The sequence below is a fragment of the Tachyglossus aculeatus genome, chromosome 26, assembly GCF_015852505.1.
Source record: "Tachyglossus aculeatus isolate mTacAcu1 chromosome 26, mTacAcu1.pri, whole genome shotgun sequence".
In the NCBI taxonomy this organism is placed as follows: domain Eukaryota; kingdom Metazoa; phylum Chordata; class Mammalia; order Monotremata; family Tachyglossidae; genus Tachyglossus; species Tachyglossus aculeatus.
Window position 1 is genome coordinate 12,363,572 of NC_052091.1, and position 19,538 is coordinate 12,383,109.

General features: G+C 40.5%; 1 protein-coding gene across 1 annotated transcript in view; it reads left to right on the forward strand.

The window, feature by feature from the left end:
* Positions 1–19,538, forward strand: part of IREB2 (iron responsive element binding protein 2) — a 47,682-nt gene that overhangs the window by 5,515 nt on the left and 22,629 nt on the right. The window contains exons 3-9 of the mRNA XM_038767063.1: positions 3,346–3,511; positions 4,153–4,290; positions 6,509–6,730; positions 12,158–12,227; positions 15,005–15,188; positions 16,414–16,553; positions 18,048–18,219. Of these exons, the coding sequence (XP_038622991.1) occupies positions 3,346–3,511; positions 4,153–4,290; positions 6,509–6,730; positions 12,158–12,227; positions 15,005–15,188; positions 16,414–16,553; positions 18,048–18,219 (1,092 nt within the window). The remainder of the gene's footprint in view (positions 1–3,345; positions 3,512–4,152; positions 4,291–6,508; positions 6,731–12,157; positions 12,228–15,004; positions 15,189–16,413; positions 16,554–18,047; positions 18,220–19,538) is intronic.

Genomic DNA, 19,538 nt, shown 5'->3' on the forward strand with positions numbered 1-19,538 from the left:
TAGACTAACTGCCAGGCACTTCCACCAACTCCCATTCTTAACAGGTTAAGCCACTGTCCTAAGAAGCTGCAGAAAAAACCAGAACTCCATCGAATGGAGGATACAAACAGAAGAGTTGTTTGTTTACATCTGCCTTATCAAGGGTTCCTATCTATAGTTTACTTAAACTCCTGGAATTAGCTGAATCAGGGCCAAGGAAAGAGATTAGGTATCCCCAGGTAAAAGCAAATAAACCCGCCCTCTTTCCTACTGGTAGTCAACCGCTCCTAGCAGATATGGAGTTATTGCCATTTTAGCAGATGAGACCTCTTCCTCCCTTCCAGGGTCTTTCTCCATTGGCCTGAGAGTCTAATGGATTGACAGCTGTTGTCTGAACTTCCTCTACCACCTGGACTATTGAATTGCCCTGAGGCTTTCCAGAATGCCAGAGGTTGGAAAAAAAACACACCGGGGCCATGTTTTCCCAATTGCTGCCAATCCAAGTAGACCTTAGATCTAAATAAAGCTCAGTCCATGTCTCCCCACTCCTCAAGAACCTCCAGTGGTTGTCCATCCACCCCCACATTAAACAGAAATTTCTTACCGGTGTTAGGGAAGCATTGGGGCTTAGTAGAAAGAGCACGTGTCTGGTAGTAGGGGAAGTGTGTTGTAACCCCAGCTCTACCATTTATCTGCTGTGTGACCTTGGGCAAATCACCTTAACTCCTCTGTGCCTCAGTTCCCTTATCTGCAGAATGGGAATTCAGTGACTGTTCTTTCTCCCTAGACTGTGAGCCCCGTGTGGGACCCAATTATCTTTTATCTACCCCGGCACTTAGTGTGGTGCTCGGCATACAGTAAGTGCTTAACAAATAGCGCAATTATTATTATTCAAAGCACTCCCTACCCTTTCATATCCGACAGACCATCACTTTTATCCAAGAAGCCTTCCTGGCCAAGGCTTCATTTTCTCTACTCCTTCTCCCTTCTTTGTGCCTCTTGCACTTAGATTTGCACCCTTTTTCATCCCACCCTTAGTCCCACAGCACCTATGTACATATTCATAATTTATGTTTGTCTCCCCCACCTGACTATTAGCTCCTTCGGGACAGGGAGCATTCATTCATTGTCATATTTTTTGAGCGCTTACTGTGTGCAGAGCAGTGTACTAAGTGCTTTGGAGAGTACAGTACAGTAATAAACAAACACATTCCCTGCCCACAATGAGCATATAGTCTTGGGGGGGCGGGGGGGGGGGCACTACCGACACTACAATATATGCTACCAAATGCTTAGAACAGTGCTTTGCACACAGTAAGCACTCTGTAATAACAAATTGGTTAATTGTGAGAGGACTTTGTTAGGAACTCAATTAAGAGTTCTGGGAACGTAAGGGAGGCCCAGTAGGGAATTTAAAATACCTTGGAGAATTCCCAAGTACAAGGGGAAGGTCAGTGAATGTCATATTTATGCTTACTGTGTGCAGAGTACACAGGAGGAGTACAGTATAACAGAATTGGTAGATGCATGCCCTGCCCACAACAAGCTCTCTGGACTGTATCTCATTGTGGGCAGGGTAACTGTCTACCAATTTGATAGGCTTCTAGTAGCTACTGTGTTATTTGTAAAACAAATGACTGATTAATTTGCTTCTCCAGATACGGACTTGAGTTTGAGAGAGAAATTATACCACCTATACTATGTTGAATTGTCTTTTTCTCTTTTGATTACCCACATTGCTGCTCACTTATATTACTGAGGTATTTTTGCAGCTTTTTTTGATTGGCTTTATGATTTAACTTACATATTCCCATCTGTGAAAATGTTTTCTCTTAAAATTAATGTAAAATAATGCAAAATCAAATTACCTAAGTTTTTGTGGCCAAGTTTTTGTTTTAAGGCACTGCCCCGAGTTTAACTTTCCCTAAAACGTTAAAGAAAATCTACACGTGGAACTGATGTCCTAAAAACTAGATAATTGGACTCTATCATAGCAAGTGTGCTTGGGGCAAAATCTGAAGGTGGGTTTGAAAAAAAGAAAATGAATGAGTTTTGTTGGCTTGTTCAAGACACTATCATTTTTAGCCCGATTTTCAAGAAGACAGGAATCTCGCGTCTTAGTACTTACTGCAGTTCATCAGGAAGGCTTGAAAATGCTAGTTTGTGCTCGTGCAGATGAGGCAGCAAATCCATGAGATTGTTGTCCCAAAAGGTTGCTCAGCTGACCAACTGCTCCTCGTAGGTGTCGGCTGACCTACATTCGCTTCTTCGACTCACTGCTAGCTTCCCTGTACTCCAGGGATTGCCCCAAGTACGACCGGGCCAACAATAGAAAGGAGAAAAGAGGGTAGGAAAGCCTGAAATTCTCTACCAGTCAGCTTTGAAGCAGTGTCACTTGTGGACTGTAGCCAATGTCATATGGCAAGGCAAAAATCCCAAACAACGAGATCCTGGAGTAAAATTGTTTCCTAACTGTAAAGCTGCTCTCTACAACGTGTCCACACTATGTGAGGGACATGAAGGGAATGGGTGGCAGCAGGACCCCTAGACAGTTGGGAACGAGCTGAAATCAGGAAACTGAAAGCCTGGAGGACAAACAAAACATTTTAAGAATACAGTAAAACAAAGTCCCCGAAAATGCCGAAAACTGGGAGTCATTTCCTGCAGGTAGATCAACGCTGGCTCTCTTCGATCAGAAACGTTGTAAAGATCATGAGACAAGGAGGCAAAAGCAAAAACAGCATCAAAGGTTGCAAACATGTCAGCCATAGCAAGGGGGTTGAGAGGGGGAAAGAAAGAGAGAGTGTGTGCACGTGCGTGTGTGCGGTGTAGTGAACGTAGTAATAGCATTTATGAAATGCTTACTGTTGCAGAGCACTATCATATGCTGGGAAAAGTACACAGGTAGGGATTTGACACAGACCCTGCCTCTCCAGTGGCAGAGAAAGGGAATGAATGTAAACATGCGTGTATGTATGCATGTAATGTGGTCAAGGCTGTGGCTCCCACATTGGCCTCTTCAGTCAGATGAATTTCACCCCTGGTGCCAATTTCTTGGAGAGTGAGGTACAGTTTTAGTGGTACCTCATTCCCTAATGTTTGTTTTGTCTATATAACACAGGTTTCGCTATTAAGACCTTAGTGTTAGGTTTTTCCCATGTACATTTGGGGCAAAAACAATTTTCTGTTAAAGTCTTCTGAAAATCTGATGTCCCTGGTGAATAAGCTAGATGTATATTCCCCAGTACTAAAGCAAACAATTCTATGTTTGTGTTCTGATTGACTTTATAGGTATCTTAATTATTACAAAATTACGGTAGAGCTAATCTGTCCTTATGTAATTGAACTATTTTCTCTTTGTCCCAGATGTTTTGCCTTACTCAATACGGGTATTGCTGGAAGCCGCAGTTCGAAACTGTGATGGCTTCCTTGTGAAAAAAGAAGATGTTATGAACATTTTAGACTGGAAAGTAAAGCAAAACAATGTTGAAGTGCCCTTTTTTCCTGCTCGTGTTGTTCTTCAAGATTTTACGTGAGTGACCGTTTTACTTTTCACTGGTAGATTTGGAGATGTCCTGTAACCTTTTCAAATTGAAACGATTCATTAAACAGTGTGGTGTAGTGCTGTCTTTCCAGCCAACAGAACTAGTGGAACTTTGACCCATAAGATGAACTGTGTTTTTCAGAGCTCTGTGAGCAAGTTAAACATTAAATCTGGCACTTCGTAATTTTGGATACCTGACAAGTCATTAGTGAAATATAATTTAGAAAAAAATATATATTTTAAAGATGAAAAAGTGAAAGAGTTTTCAAGACTTTATAGTTTGCAGAAGGATATTTTTAATGATTTGTTAAAAGTAGACATAGTGGCGTGGACTTGAAGAGTGTACTCAATTCTGCCAGAATGTGTTGTCACTATTCCATTTTGCTAGAACGCAATGACAGAATTAGGGAATGTTCTTTGGAAAACACATTCTGGAGATGATGCGATACTGTTAGAAAAGCGGTCTTTTTCACATGCCCGATAACTGCCATGAGATTAGAACTACAGTGCAAGTTTTCCTTAACTTGGGGTTTTTCAAAAATGGAACTCCAATGTCCTTAAAGAACTGGGTGTATCTTGACTGTTTAATGCATGACCAAATGGTAAGCTTACTATTTTTCTTTCTTTAGCGGAATTCCTGCAATGATAGATTTTGCTGCAATGAGAGAAGCGGTGAAAAATCTTGGAGGAGATCCTAAGAAAGTCCACCCTGCCTGCCCAACAGATCTCACTGTTGACCATTCTTTGCAGATTGACTTCAGTAAATGGTACTGCCATACATTTTTTTAAATTAAAATAGCTTTGTAAAGAGCTATCGTTGGGCAAGAAACAATTTACAACTAATTAATTTACCTTCTAGGTGAAACCTCGATTATAGCTAGGAATCAAAGTTTTTAAAAAGTACAGTAATGAATACTTGGAACTAAAGATCACACAATTTAAGCAGTCCAGTGGATTTTTGTACCAAAAGAGCTTGCTGTTTTCCATTTATTTGCTAAGCATTTGTATGGTACAATTTTAAAATAAGGTTTTAGTCTGTTGATTTCTAGGACAGTTCTTGTGGGAACAGATGAAGCCTTTGGGAACTTTTTGTTTCTTTTTTTATATTCCCTGCCGGGCGTTTCTCTTAGAAAACGAAACCTGATTTATTTCTTCCCTCTGGAACCAATTTCTCTTCCTTGTGATTTAATCATTCAGAAGTAGGTAGATATTTATTGTAGACACAGTGGGTGCTTTTTGCAACCCTACTTTTTAATCAGTATCAATCTGTGGTATTTATTGAGTGCTTTCTGTGTGCAGAGCACTGTCCTAAGTCTACTAAGTGCTTGGGAGAGCACAACACTGCAGAGTTGGTAGACATTTTCCCTGCCCACCATGCTGATGCCTTTGTTTTCTGTTATCGTAAAGAGGTTTTTGTTGCAGATTCTCCTCAGTTTTTTTTCAAGGTTTCACCAATGCTATATTTGCATCTTCTGGAAGAAAATATACAGTTATTTTTCAAGGTTTCACCGATGCTATATTCGCATCTTCTGGAAGAAAGTATAAACAAGTGTGGCGGGGGTGGGTGAGTAAGAGAAGCAGTATGGCTCAGTGGAAAGAGCACGGGCTTGGGAGTCAGAGGTCACGGGTTCTAATCCCGGTTCTGCCACATGTCTGCTGTGTTACCTTGGGCAAGTCACTTCTTTGAGCCTCAGTTCCCTCATCTGTAAAATGGGGATTAAGATTGTGAGCCCCACATGGGACAACCTGATCGCCTTGTCTCCTCCCCAGCGCTTAGAACAGTGCTTTGCACATAGTAAGCACTTGACAAATACCATTATTATTATTATTATTGTTTCCTTGTGTGTTTTGTAAATTTGGGTCAGTTGCATTTTTTGAGCGCCTATTATGTACAGAGCACTGTACTAAGCATTTAGGAGAGTCTGTTAATAAGAATATAACAGACACATTTCCTACCCACAATGAGCTTACCATCTAGATGGGAAGAGAGATGTTAAATAAATTTACAGATATTTACGTAAGTGCTGTGGTGAGGCTGGCAGGGTGATGAATAAAAGGGAGTGAGTCAGGGTGACACAGAAGGGAGTGGGAGAAGAGGAAAGGAGGGCTCAATCAAGGAAGGCCTCTTGGAGGAGATGTGCCTTCAATATGGTTCTGAACGGGGGGAGAGTAAATGTTTACCAGATAAAAGTTACGTTTGTGTATTTTATTTGCTGATCTTATTTCTAAAACTAGTTATGATTTTTCCTGTCACTTTACCAAACATGGGCGTTGTGCACAAATGCTCTTAATGGGTTAGATTTCCGAGCTTATTAAGGAACTTAAGTTACCTTTTTTCTCTCTGTACATTCCAAAGGACTCATATGGTAAAGGTTATTTTTTGAAGAAGTGAATGTTGAATTAACTTTTGTTATATGGACATTGTACTTAATCCTAATGACTTTACAACAAAATAGTATGTCCTTCTATTTATATGGTACTTTTCTCTTGAGGGGAGTGATAGCAACCAATGTGTGGCACATGTTTCATCAGGTGTTGTGATCACAGCATTCATATCCCTTGTGCATCCTGGAATAGTTGAATAATTTTGCGCATGAGATTGCTGTCTTAGATGTACTTTTTAGATTGGCTTATTAAAATCTGTTAATTCTAGTTTTTCAGACTAGCAGTTGAAGAGGAGAAAATGCAGTTTATTCCTGATTCACTTTACTACATTGAAATGTACGGTGAATAGTGTAAACTAGCTGGTTGCATGGAAAAATGTACTTAAAGTGTTTCTACTTCTATTTAGTCAGATTTTTGCATTCTTGCCAGTCTTCCAACACAGGTCGTTTTTAATGTATATGCTCCTACTTCAGTTTTCTCTCAGAAGCCCCCTTGAAACTTTTTCTTGTCTCTGCACCTGCATGTCTTCTAGCCTCAAACTGTCTCCAGGTTTTAATTGTAACACCTTGCAAATGTTTGTGTTTCCCTTTAAAATGCCAGCGCAATACAAAATGCACCCAACCCCGGAGGTGGTGACCTGGCGAAGACAGCAGCCAAGCTTTCTCCTCTCAAAGTGCAGCTTCGAAAACTCCCTTGCAGAGGCCAGGCGGCCTGCCGAGGACCGTGTGATTCTGGGGAAGCAGTCCGCAACTCAGGAAAATTCTCCGCGCAGATTGAGAACACACCTCTCCTCTGCCCCTTTCACTTACAGCCAGTGCCTGAGTATGAAACTTGAATACCGCCAAATATGTTGTTTGCTTGAAGTGTTCTCATTTTTTTCCAAAAGGGTAGAATTTAATTGCCTGTTATATGTCCAGCCCTGGGGTGGATGCAAAATAATCAGGTCCCGCATGGGGCTCACAGTCTAGGTAGTAGGAAAGAGAACAGGTATTGGACCCCATTTTGCAGATGAAGGAACTGAGGCACAGAAAAGTTGCCCAAGGTCACCCAGCAGGTAAGTCGCAGACCCAAGATTAATCCAGTGTTTAGAGCAGTGCTTTGCACATAGTAAGCTGTTAGTAAATGCCATCATTAGAACTTAAGGTCCGGTGCTCTTCCCACTCCCAGGCAAGCGCTCTTTCCACTACTAATAATAATTATGGTATTTATTGAGCACTTACTGTGTGCCAAGCACTGTTCTAAGCACCGGGAGGGATACAAGCTAATCAGGCTGTCCCATGTGGGGCTCACAGTCTTAATCCCCATTTTGCAGATGAGCTAACTGAGGCCCAGAGAAGTGAAGTGACTTGCCCAAAGTCACAAAGCTGACAAGGGGCAGAGCCGGGATTAGAACCCACGACCTAAACCCATGCTCTTTCCACTGAGCCACGCTGCCTCACCTGCCGAGCAATTTAATTTTAAAACCTATCCTCATTTGCAGTATTATTTCAAAGTTTAGTGTGTGTTTATACAGTTACATAGTGTTGCGATAAATGATGTTGCGATGTTGCCATTGGATTAGTATTGCTTAGTGAAGATAGCTTGCGAAAAGAACCAGACCTCCTCCAGTTAAAACAGTGTCCTCAACCATGGTACTTGAGTTTGTACCCTCTCAAGCATTTAGTGCAGTGCTCTGCACATAGTAAGCACTCAATAAATGCTATCGATTGATCAACTGGGGGTTACCTGCAGGCAGAGCCCGAGAACTATCCTTCAGATTTTGGACAACAGAGCAAATCTTCTTGGACTTGAAGTAGTAGTAAAAGCTGTACTCTTCTCTCCATCCCCCCCATGTAGTCTTGGATTTTCTTACGTGCAGCAATAGTTATCAGTCATGTTTGAAGATACCTTAGAATGACAGTGTCTTCTGTAGCACATTCCCCAAGATATACTAGTACACATTTTGAGCCCCTCTCCAAAAAAGTCTTAAAGAAAGCAGAGCAGTGGTTGGACATGAAAGATAACCTGATTTCAGGAACATCCCACAGGCTTAAAAGGAAGATGTTACGAAAAACATTGCTAGAGGTAAGGCCCTTGCTGGTTGTAGGGAATGATATTTCTTTTACTTAGTACATTGAAAAAATCATAATATTATTATTATTGTGGTATTTAAACACTTACAATGTTCTAAGTGCTGGGGTAGATACAAGGTAATCAGGTTAGACACAGTCCCTGTCCCAAATGGGACTCAGTCTTAGTCCCCATTTTACAGATGAGATAACTGAGGCACAAAGAAGTGAAATGACTTGCCCAAGGTCACACCGCAGACAGGTGGAGGAGCCAGGAGTAGAACCCACATCCTCTGACTCCCAAGCACATGCTCTTGGCTCTAGGCCATGCTGCTTCCCATGTCATGAATTTGGTACCTTGAGTCCAGAAAAGGTTGGGAATCACTGGCTTTGAAGTGTTCTTAATTACAGAAGATATTTAACAATGAGTAGAGTATTTAGATAAAGTTTAAAGAACCAGAATTGCTTCATTCCTGATTATAAAACCTAGCCTTATACAGCTTCGAGTGGAGTTAATATTTCCCTTTCTAAAGCCTGATCCACTCTAGGCAGAGCATATGGGGTTTAAGTTCACTTAACATGATCATTTTTCAGACCCAATGGCTTTCATTTGAGCCAGGACCTTTACATTTTAAATACAGATTATAAAGTTACCTCTAGCACTTGATCCCATTAACCTTTATTGTTTGAGAGAAGCATTTTCTCTGGCTTGATGATGTTAAAGACTCTTGAACGAGAAAGCGGTCTTTATAATAATAACTTTTAGTTCATTTGAGAACTGGAAGGGTCATTCTTCTATTTCAATCTTTTAAGGGTTAAAGACTAAAGCAAAGTCACTTTCCTCAGGAGAGCTAACGAATCCTCTAACACATCTGTTAACCAGATTCAAAATAAGAACTTCACTCATGATTGAATAGAATTTAATATTTTCATATAGCTAGGTCTCAGGGTTCAGAGGCCGTATACGCTCTTCTTTTCTCAAAATTCTGTATTCTGCGTAGATTGTTTTCTCTCAGTCCATCCATGACCATGTTCAGGTCACCACCAAAAAGCATGAACTCCTCTTTCCAAGTGCTGTACAAAAAGCAGTCACTGGTATTTATTGAACAGTTACTTTGAGCAGAGCACTGTATTAAGTGCTTGGGAGAGTACAATAGAGTTGGTAGACAGGAGCTTACGTGGCATTGTCGAATTGACTTAAGGTTATAGATTTATTTTATTCATATTTCTTGTACCTAAATCATAATTCTGCATACATTTGTTCATTTTTTCCAACCTAATGGAGTGCGGCATGTTTTGTTGTCCTGAGAAAAGTAGCGTGCTCCCAGCAGTGAAGTTGGCTCAGTTGTCTGTTTTGGATTTAAATTGCAAAATTTGCAGGGTTGCACAGATCCCTGTTTCACATCATCTCAGAGCCAATTCACTGTAATGTACACAGTTCAATAAATGTTTTTATAAAACAGTAGGGTTAGAGAGCTAAAGGAGATTACCTTAAATTTCAGGATTTCAAATCAGGTCACCTTCTCCAAAGAAGTGTTATTAAAAAAAAACATAAAAATGATAGTAAACCCCTTTGAAAATGTGTTGTAGAAAGGCTTAATAATTGAAAGTGAATTCATGAATGGTTGAATTCTCAGTTTTCACTTAGAAAAAAGCTCAACCCAAAATGGTATGGGTTAAAACCACATCCAAGCAATTAATTCTACTGTCATTTGATAAAATACATTTTACTGGGCATAAGAATGCAAGTTAGGGAATGCTAATTATAAGGTTCTTGGAAGATATTTAGAATTTAATTGTATAGCGCTGGTGAAATTACTTATCTAAATGATTAAATTCTCTTATCCCTAAATTTATCCCTTTTTTAAAAAAACTTCTTTACACACCCATAATAATAATAATAGTGATATTTAAGCATTTAGTGTATATATATCAAGCATTCAAGATACAAAATAATCATGTCAGTCATAGTCTGTTCCACACAGACTACATTGGAGGGAGAATTGGAGGGAGAACAGGATTGAATCCCCATTTTGCAGAAGAGGGAACTGAGGCACAGAGAAGTTAAGTGACTTGTCCAAAGTCACAGAGTATGCATGTGGTACTTAGAGAAGCAGCGTGGCTCAGTGGAAAGAGCATGGGCTTTGGAGTCAGAGGTCATGGGTTTGAATCGTGACTGCCACATGTCTGCTGTGTGATCTTGGGCAAGTCACTTCTCTGGGCCTTAGTTACCTCATCTGTAAAATGGGGATTAAGACTGTGAGCCCCACGTGGAACAACCTGATCACCCTGTTTCCTCCCCAGTGCTTAGAACAGTGCTTTGCACATAGTAAGCGCTTAACAAATGCCAATTATTATTATTATTATTATTATTATTATGTGGTAGAGCCAGGATTCGAACCTAGGTATTTTGATCCCCAGGCCTGTGCTCTTTCCACCTAGGCCAAGCTACTCCTCAGCTTTGTGTAACACGGTGTAATCTCATATTCAGCCATGCTTGCATGCATAGACGTACCATATAAACAAGCATGCTCAGTCATACTCTGCAACACAAGCTAACCCTTAAAATTCATGCAATCTAACATTAATCTTACCTGCTCACAGCCAAGCCAGAGGTACTAGAATTGAGAAAGATAATATCTGGGAGGAAGAGTCTGGTAGAGAAGGGAGGAATTTAGGCATAAGTAGCATTCAGGGAGAGGGGCAGCCTAGCAAATTTGGAGGAGCAAAGTTCTCTCTCTTGGTTTCAAGGATAAATTATTTCTGGTCTTTAAGGCTGCCCAAATTTTAAATCCTCTCAGAGTTGCTCTCCCTGTCTCCTTCTCCCTCCCCCATACGCACCCCGCAGTCTCTTCAAAGTTTTGACATTGAGCATTTGGCACGAAGCAGGTGCATCCTAGGCTCCAAGCCTTGAAAGTTGGTTGGCACATTCCCATTTGAGTCAGGGTAGAAAGTTAAAGCCCAGGCAGCTTGGTTAAGGATGTCGATTAGAGTTTACATAAATAAATTATTTTAGACTGTGAGCCCGCTGTTGGGTAGGGACTGTCTCTATGTGTTGCCAACTTGTACTTCCCAAGCACTTAGTACAGTGCTCTGCACACAGTAAGCGCTCAGTAAATACGATTGATTGATTGATAAATATCACTATTCTAGGAAGTTGTGAATCACCAGCTTGCAAGTGAAAAAGTAATAATTTCCCAGCCTCACATTGCCTGAAGCTTAATCAGCAACCTCAAAGAATAGCCATTAAGATGAAACACTTTAAGGGTGATCGGGCATCACTGATTATTGAATTCTTGAGGCATGTCTGCAAATCCATTTCACTCATAGTGCCTTGGAACAAGTAAATGCTTTTAAAAAAAAAAACCCAAAACCCTGCTGCTTTATTTCCCCAGCCTTTTTTTTTTTTAAGCACAACAGGGCTGTGTCTGTTAACTTCCTTACTCTCAGTATTGATGATGCTAGGGAAGAACTCGTTTAGGAGGGAAGATCTTCAATGGTTGGATACAGTTGAAATTGCTTCCAAGCACAAAGAGCCTGCAACTTCCGTCTCTTTTTGTTGCAGAATAAAAATCACTCAGGTCTGTTATCGAACCTTTATTGTTATTTCACCTAAATCTTGCATAATGAAGTAAGCAAGGTTCCCCATCCCTTCCCAAGTATCATGTAAGCATGATTTTACCCAGTACCTGCATAGACAACAGTCCCTGTTGATCTGGTCTTTTACTCATGGTTGAAATTGGGTCTTTTCTTCCTTCTTGAAAAACTAAACTTATTGATTTTGAGAAATCCTATTGCAAGTGTTCAAAGCAGCGTGGCCTCATAGAGCATAGGTCTTGGCCTAGATTCTAACCCTGGCTCTGCCACTTGTCTGCTGTGTGACCTTGGACAAGTCACTTAACTTCTTTTTACCTTAATTTCTTTATTTGTGAAATAAGGATTAAGTGTGTTCTCTCTTTTAGGCTGTGAGCCCCATGTGGAATAAAGGACTATGTCCCTCATGAGAAACCTATATGTACCCCACACTTCGAACAGTGCTTGGCACATAGTGCTTACCAAATACTATAATCATTCTTGTTATCATTATTGCTTGCTATTATTTGCACAGTTCATTTAAGCTTGCTAATGAAGATGCAAAACTTTGATTTTCTCAAACCGTAAATGAATTAATAGCTGACTTAACTATTCTTTTCCTTTTTAGGCCCGAAACAGTGTTAAAAAACCAGGAGGTAGAATTTGGCAGAAATCGAGAGAGACTTCAGTTTTTTAAGGTACAGTTTTAAAAACAATTTGTATGAAAATTAATAGAATTCAAAACTTTGAGATGTCTGGAATGATTTCATTTTTGAATCAAACTTGGATTCTTATTGTTTTTTCAGAGAAGGGTTTTGCAAAGTAAAATACTAAATTGGGAGCTTTTAGACTGTGAGCCCACTGTTGGGTAGGGACTGTCTCTATATGTTGCCAATTTGTACTTCCCAAGCGCTTAATACAGTGCTCTGCACATAGTAAGCGCTCAATAAATACGATTGATGATGATGATTAGGAGATAGTCTCCAATAATACAATTGTTAATTTTTTTACGTAAATTTAATTTTGTATAGTGAATTTTTACAGCACAAGAGTAACAATCTTGCCAAGTTTAAATCACGGAAAACCCACACTGTAATATCCACTGTGTCCAGCTAGCATGTTATTGTGGAAGCATTTCCTATTTCCTAGCACTGTTGTAACCCCAATGCATAACATAAACTTGGGTTTTGGCTGAACTGGGTGTATTATTTTTTTTACTGTTTCAAAAAAAATTCCCCAAGAGTTTGAAATTCAATTTCTCTAAAAGCTTAGAACGTTTTCACCCTGCAGCAAAGCAGCTAAATTGAATGAGCTCGTGGCTGAGAGTCGGGAGACCTGGGTTTTAATCTCATCTTTGCCAGTGGCCTGCTGGATGACCTTGGATGAGTCCCTTAATCTCTCTTGTTCCTCAGTGCCCTCATCCTCTCCCCCTCATCCCCCTCTCCATCCCCCCCATCTTACCTCCTTCCCTTCCCCACAGCACCTGTATATATGTATATATGATTGTACATATTTATTACTTTATTTTACTTGTACCTATCTATTCTATTTATTTTATTTTGTTAGTATGTTTGGTTTTGTTCTCTGTCTCCCACTTTTAGACTGTGAGCTCACTGCTGGGTAGGGACTGTCTCTGTATGTTGCCAACTTGTACTTCCCAAGCGCTTAGTACAGTGCTCTGCACACAATAAGCGCTCAATAAATACGATTGATGATGATGATACCTACTCTCCATTTTTTTTTAAGACTGTGGGTTGGGGACTGTGTCTGATCTGGTTATCTACCCTATCATTTAGCACATTGCTTGACTAGGGTTTTTTGGGGGGGAGGGTTGGTTTTTTGTTTCTTTTTAATGGTATTTAAGCGCTTACTTTGTGCCAGGCATTGTACTAAGCAGCTGGAGTAGATACAAGATAATCAGGTTGGTCACAGTCCATGTCCCACATGGGGCTCACAGTCTTAATCCCCATTTTACAAATGAGGTAACTGAGGCCCAGAGAAGTTAAGTGAGGTGCCCAAGGTCACACAGCAGATACATAAGGGAACCGGGACTAGAACCCAGGTCCCTCTGACTCCCAGGCCTATGCTTTATAATAATAAAATAATAGTAATAATTAAGATATTCATTAAGCACTTACTGTGTGCCAGGCACGGTACTGAGTGCTAGGGTGGGTACAAGCAAGTCGGGTTGGAAACAGTGTCTGTCCCACTCAGGGCTCACAGTCTTCATCCCCATTTTACAGATGAGGTGACTGAGGCCCTGAGAAATTTAGTTACGAGCCCAAGGTCACATAGAAGACGTGATGGAGCCGGTACTAGAACCCAGGTCTCTCCGAATCCCAGGTCCGTGCTCTATCGACTAGGCCATGTAGCTTCTCGGTTTGACCCGGAGACACTTGCTTAATAAGTAATTAGCACTTTCAGTTCTTCTGCAATGACGTTAAGCAGACATCTTCTGGAACATTTGAGACAAGTTATTTTTGTCTCTCCAGTCCATTAGATTGTAAACTCCTGGAGGGTACTGATCATATGTTTTGTTTCTGTTGAACTCTCAAAAGAACTGTTACAGTACTTTGCACCAGTAAGACTCTGGTTTGTGTGGAGCAAAATCGATATCTGTTGGAGTCCAAAAATCCCTAGGGCATTCTTGACAGCGTCTGACTCTGAAATCCTTCATATTGACCTGTACCCACATTTTTTCCTCCCCCATCCCCACCACCGCAAACTTGCTTTCTCCAGGTTGGCTTCTGATGGGCTCAAAAGCCAGTTCGATTGTTCATGTTTTTCACCTTGAGTAGCAAAAGTTGAAAGTTTCATTGTACCAGAAAAGTTGGGTAATGTCTCTTGTGGTCTTATCTCTTAAGAATTTGAAATTTAGAGGTAACATGCAAGTAGTTATAGACTACTGGAGAAAAAGTGTGCGTAATAGAAGGAGCATGGGCTTGAGTGTCAGAGGACTTGGGTTCTAATCCTGGCTCTGTTACTTGTCTGCTGGATGACTTTGGGCAAGTCATTGAACTTCTCTGGTGCCTCATTTGTCTCATCTGTAAAATTGGTATTAACGACTAAGTCCTATGAGGGGCCAGGGACTGTGTCCAATCTGAATATCTAGTATCTATCCCCTTGCTTAGTATAAGTGCCTGATTCATAGTAAGTGCTTTACAGATACCATAAAAAAGAAGGAGGAAGTATTAAGGGTGGTAACTAAGTAAGAGGAAAAGACTTTGGATTATTGGAAACAGTTATTTAGGCACAAGTTTTGACATCAAAATTCTGGTGGTAGATTGGGGGCAGTTTCTGCTTTGCATGAAAGTATCCTCAAACATCTGGTGGGTTAACACTGAGGATTTGATTCTAATTTGCTACTTAATATATATATATATATATATGTATGTATGTATATGGGATGAAAAATAATCACTGGCCCTCCAAACCTGAATTAACCTTTTCATTCTTTTGTTTTTCATTATTCTAGTGGGGTTCAAAAGTGTTTGAGAATGTGACCGTAATCCCTCCTGGAACCGGAATGGTTCATCAAGTGAACTTGGAATACCTGTCCAGAGTGGTTTTTGAAGTAAAGGATCTCCTCTTTCCAGACAGTGTAGTTGGCACAGATTCTCACATAACCATGGTGAATGGCTTGGGAATTCTGGGGTGGGGTAAGTAGACATGACCTAATATGTTTAATTTTAACTTTTCTGGTTTTTCCCAACCGATTGTAGTGTGTGTGTGTGTACTGTTTTTATGCTTTGGTCTTTAAATTATTTCTGTGGTTAATTTCAAGTAATTGTCTAACTTGACCTTTTACAGGGAGGTTATATCATGAAGAGACATGGAATCTGGAGAGAGTATTAGTAGTATTTATTGAGTACTCACTGAGTCTGCACACTGAGTCTTGTACAAAACATTTGGGATTTTGTCAAACCAGGGTTTGATTGTGTTCCCAGAAGAAGGGTGAGGCTCATAGTGTTGAAGTCAGCTAAAATATTTAGAAGGATTAAGATGGAGTAGAGTCCGTTGGATTTGGCAAGAAGGAAGTCATTGGTGACTTTGGAGAGAGCAGACGCCAGATTGCAGGGGGTTGAGAAGAAAAAGAGGAAAAGAGGATGTAAACAACTTGTTTGAGAACTTTTGGAAAGGAAGAGTAGGAGGGAAATGGGTTGATAACTGGAGGGTGCAGTGGGGTTATGGGTGGCTTTTAGGATAGGGGATACGAGGGCATGTTTCAAAGCTCCTTCCTCGCCATCAGAAAGTGAGTGAGCCATTGGAGGTTTTATTTTTTTCCCCCCCAGTCAATAGGGAACCAGAAATATTCAGACCAAATAATTCAAAAACAGCTGACAAATTGGTAATCTGAAAATATGGTTTACAGTTATCTTTAAGTGATGTAGAGACTTGTAATTTGGGGCACGAATGAAAGGGATTGGCCAGCAGAGATTCTAAAAATGTTATTTCTGAGAATCAATCAGAATTTTAAAAGTCATCCTTAAAAACTGCCTTTAAAAGGCCTTTATCTATTTTTCACTGATTTAGCTGTGACCTGGAGAAATTATTTCAAGAAGGCCAGTTTGAATTCAGTGTGGTACGGGAGTGGTCCGACCATCACCCTATAAAATAGGGAGTTGCCTGAATTTCAAATTATCTAATATCTAGGCTAGCATTCAGTGATGGTCATTTTTCAAACTGGATGAAATAGAAAAGGAACCTTTAGTGTTGGCCCTTATGTGGCTAGATTTCCCTCTCAGCAACAGCTTCATGTTTTAAAACTAGAAATAGATCAAAACAAATGTGATTTGCTTCAGGTTCAAATGGTGCAGAAGTAATTTAGTTTAAAACGATATTTTAAAAATCATTCTTGCTAAAATGGTTGCCTTTCTGCTTTAGGTGTTGGAGGAATTGAGACAGAAGCAGTTATGCTTGGCCTGCCAGTCACTCTTACTTTGCCAGAGGTGGTAGGTTGTGAGTTAATTGGCTCATCAAGTCCATTTGCTACATCCATAGATGTTGTTCTTGGCATTACAAAAGTAAGTTTAAAATTACATTTTAACTTCATGAAGGGCTTTTGTGTGTGTGTTCTCCTGGCAGAATTTGAGAAATAGGTGAATTTTGGATTAGCATTGCTAATTCATTAATTTAACCTTCCCTCTGTGCCTCGTTCTTGCCTGTCCCGACGTCGACCCTTGGCCCGGAATGCCCTACCGCCTCACATCTGCCCAACTAGCCCTACTGAAAGCTCAGCTCCTAAACTAAGCCCCCCTTTTCCTCTGCTCTTCCTCCCCTTTCCATCGCCCCAACTCCCTCCCTCTGCTCTACCCCTCTCCCCGCCCCACAGCACTTGTGTGTGTATATATGTACATATTTATTATTCTATTTATTAATGATGCGTATATATAATTCTAGTTATTTATATTGATGCCCTTGATACCTGTCTACTTGTTTTGCTGTCTATCTCCCCCCTTCTAGACCCGTTGTTGGATAGGGATTGCTGAATCGTACTTTCCAAGCGCTTAGTACAGTGCTCTGCACACAGTAAGCGCTCCATAAATACGAGGGAATGAATGAAGTGATGCTATGATTGAGTGAAGTTTTATCCATGTGTATGGATGAGGCTGAAAAAACTGATTTGTTCCCAAAAATCCATTCAGCGTGGTTTAGCGGATAGAGCACAGGCATGGGAGTCAGACGGATCTGGGTTTTAATCCACATATATTCTGTGTGACCTTGGGCAAGTCACTTACCTTCTCTGTGCCTGTTACCTCATCTGTAATAAATGGGGATTAAAAGTGTGGATCCATGTGGGACAGGGACTGTGTCCAACTTGGTTACCTTGTATCTACCCCTGTGCTTAGAACAGTGCTTGATTTTTATGTATCAATCAATCAATCAATTGTATTTATTGAGCGCTTACTGTGTGCAGAGCACTGTACTAAGCGCTTGGGAAGTACAAGTTGGCAACATATAGAGACAGTCCCTACCCAACAGTGGGCTCACAGTCTAAAAGAATGTATATGGTGTCCTCCTCATTTTGTATATTTTCCCATATTCACTGAAAATTGTTTTCAACGACTTGGATTCTAATTCTTCCACATTCAAACGCCATGTGTTTTTTTCTGCCTGAAGTATACAGATCTGTAAATAGCTGGTCACTGAAATAAAAATCTGATGTTTTATTTTTTTGTGAGGCTAATGCTTCCAGTTGCTTTTCATTCAGTTGTATTTATTGAGCGCTTACTGTGTGCAGAGCACTGTACTAAGTGTTTGGAAAGTACAATTTGACAACAGATTGAGACAATCCCTACCCAACAACGGGTTCACAATTTTGCCCACCACAGCTATACTAGTATATAGCCAACTCTTACCTAATCAGTTGTGTTACTTCTTTTGGCTGCTTGCCTTTTGGCTGTTGCACTGCTCATTAGAACTGAGAACTGGCTATACTTCCCGGGAATTCTGTTTGATCTGCTTTCTCGGATATGAATGTGGAACGTCTCTTGTGCTTCTGTGTTTCTTAACTCTAGCACCTCAGGCAAGTAGGAGTGGCAGGAAAATTTGTCGAATTCTTTGGAAGTGGAGTAGCCCAGCTCTCTATAGCTGACCGAACTACAATAGCAAACATGTGTCCTGAGTATGGTGCTATCCTGAGCTTTTTCCCCGTTGATAATGTGACAGTTAAGCATTTAGAGCATACAGGTAAGAAGGTAACAAATTATTGGCTGTGTTCCATTTCAAGCATGTCTAATGTGGTTATTTGAAGTTAAACTCTGTGCTAAACTTATTTATGGGTTTGTAGGCCTCCTTTATTTTCAGAGTTAGAGGCAGTGTAATGTAGGGGAAGGATCTCTGGGATAAAATGAGGGCCCCAGTATTTCTGGACTGATCTTGTTTTCTTTTCTGACTACTGTGTAATCCCATCACTTCTGTTTTAAGGAAATTGTATCTTCCGTTAGTTGAAATAAAGGGTTAGATCCTTGAGGTCTCCTATTTTTAATAAAATAACTTCTCTTCCCCACAGCACCTGTATATATGTATATATGTTTGTACATATTTATTACTCTATTTATTTTACTTGTACATATCTATTCTATTTATTTTATTTTGTTAGTATGTTTGGTTTTGTTCTCTGTCTCCCCCTTTTAGACTGTGAGCCCAATGTTGGGTAGGGACTGCCTCTATATGTTGCCAATTTGTACTTCCCAAGTGCTTAGTACAGTGCTCTGCACATAGTAAGCACTCAATAAATACGATTGATGATGATGATTAAAATGCAATTTGGGGGGATTAATTACTAAGCCCTTCATTTTCCCTTTTCACTTGTAATACTCCCACCTTTTTTTTAACGGGGAACTCATTTCCAATATTGTTCAAAATGATAGGTATTAAAAGCAAAAAATAAAGAAGTAATGAAATTCAGCTCTTAGACCAGTGCTTTGTGCCCAGTAAGCTCTCAGGGGTCAGCAACCTTTCTGTCCAGAAGAGCCAAACAAACAGACAGTCCTAGAATTTATGTCTCCCCTTGTGTTAGGTGATCTATGTACATCATGCCGCGCAATGCGTATTACTGTGATGCCAATGTTTTGGGTGCCCACTTCATAAAAACAGCTGTTGTTGCCAGCAGGGAACGGAGAAGGAAACCTCCTTCACTGCTGTGCTCCTGGCAGCAATGGGCCAGATATTCCCAGTTGCCCCTCGCCTGTTGCGGGTTGTTCGGGCCCCCCGCCTTCACCACTTCTTAGCCCAAATCCCTCCTCGAGAGCCACGTTAAACTCCAAGAAGAGCCAAAAAAATGCCCTAAATATAGAGGAGCTCTTCGTACTCCAAGAAAACACCACCAATGGTGACGTTCACCTGTGATTATACGTGTGGCTGAAAACCTTGCCCTGAAAGATGCCCTGTGAGGACTCCTGTGCTACCAGTTCTACCCAGAGCTAGTTCTATCATCATCGTCATCAATCGTATTTATTGAGCGCTTACTATGTGCAGAGCACTGTACTAAGTGCTTGGGAAGTACA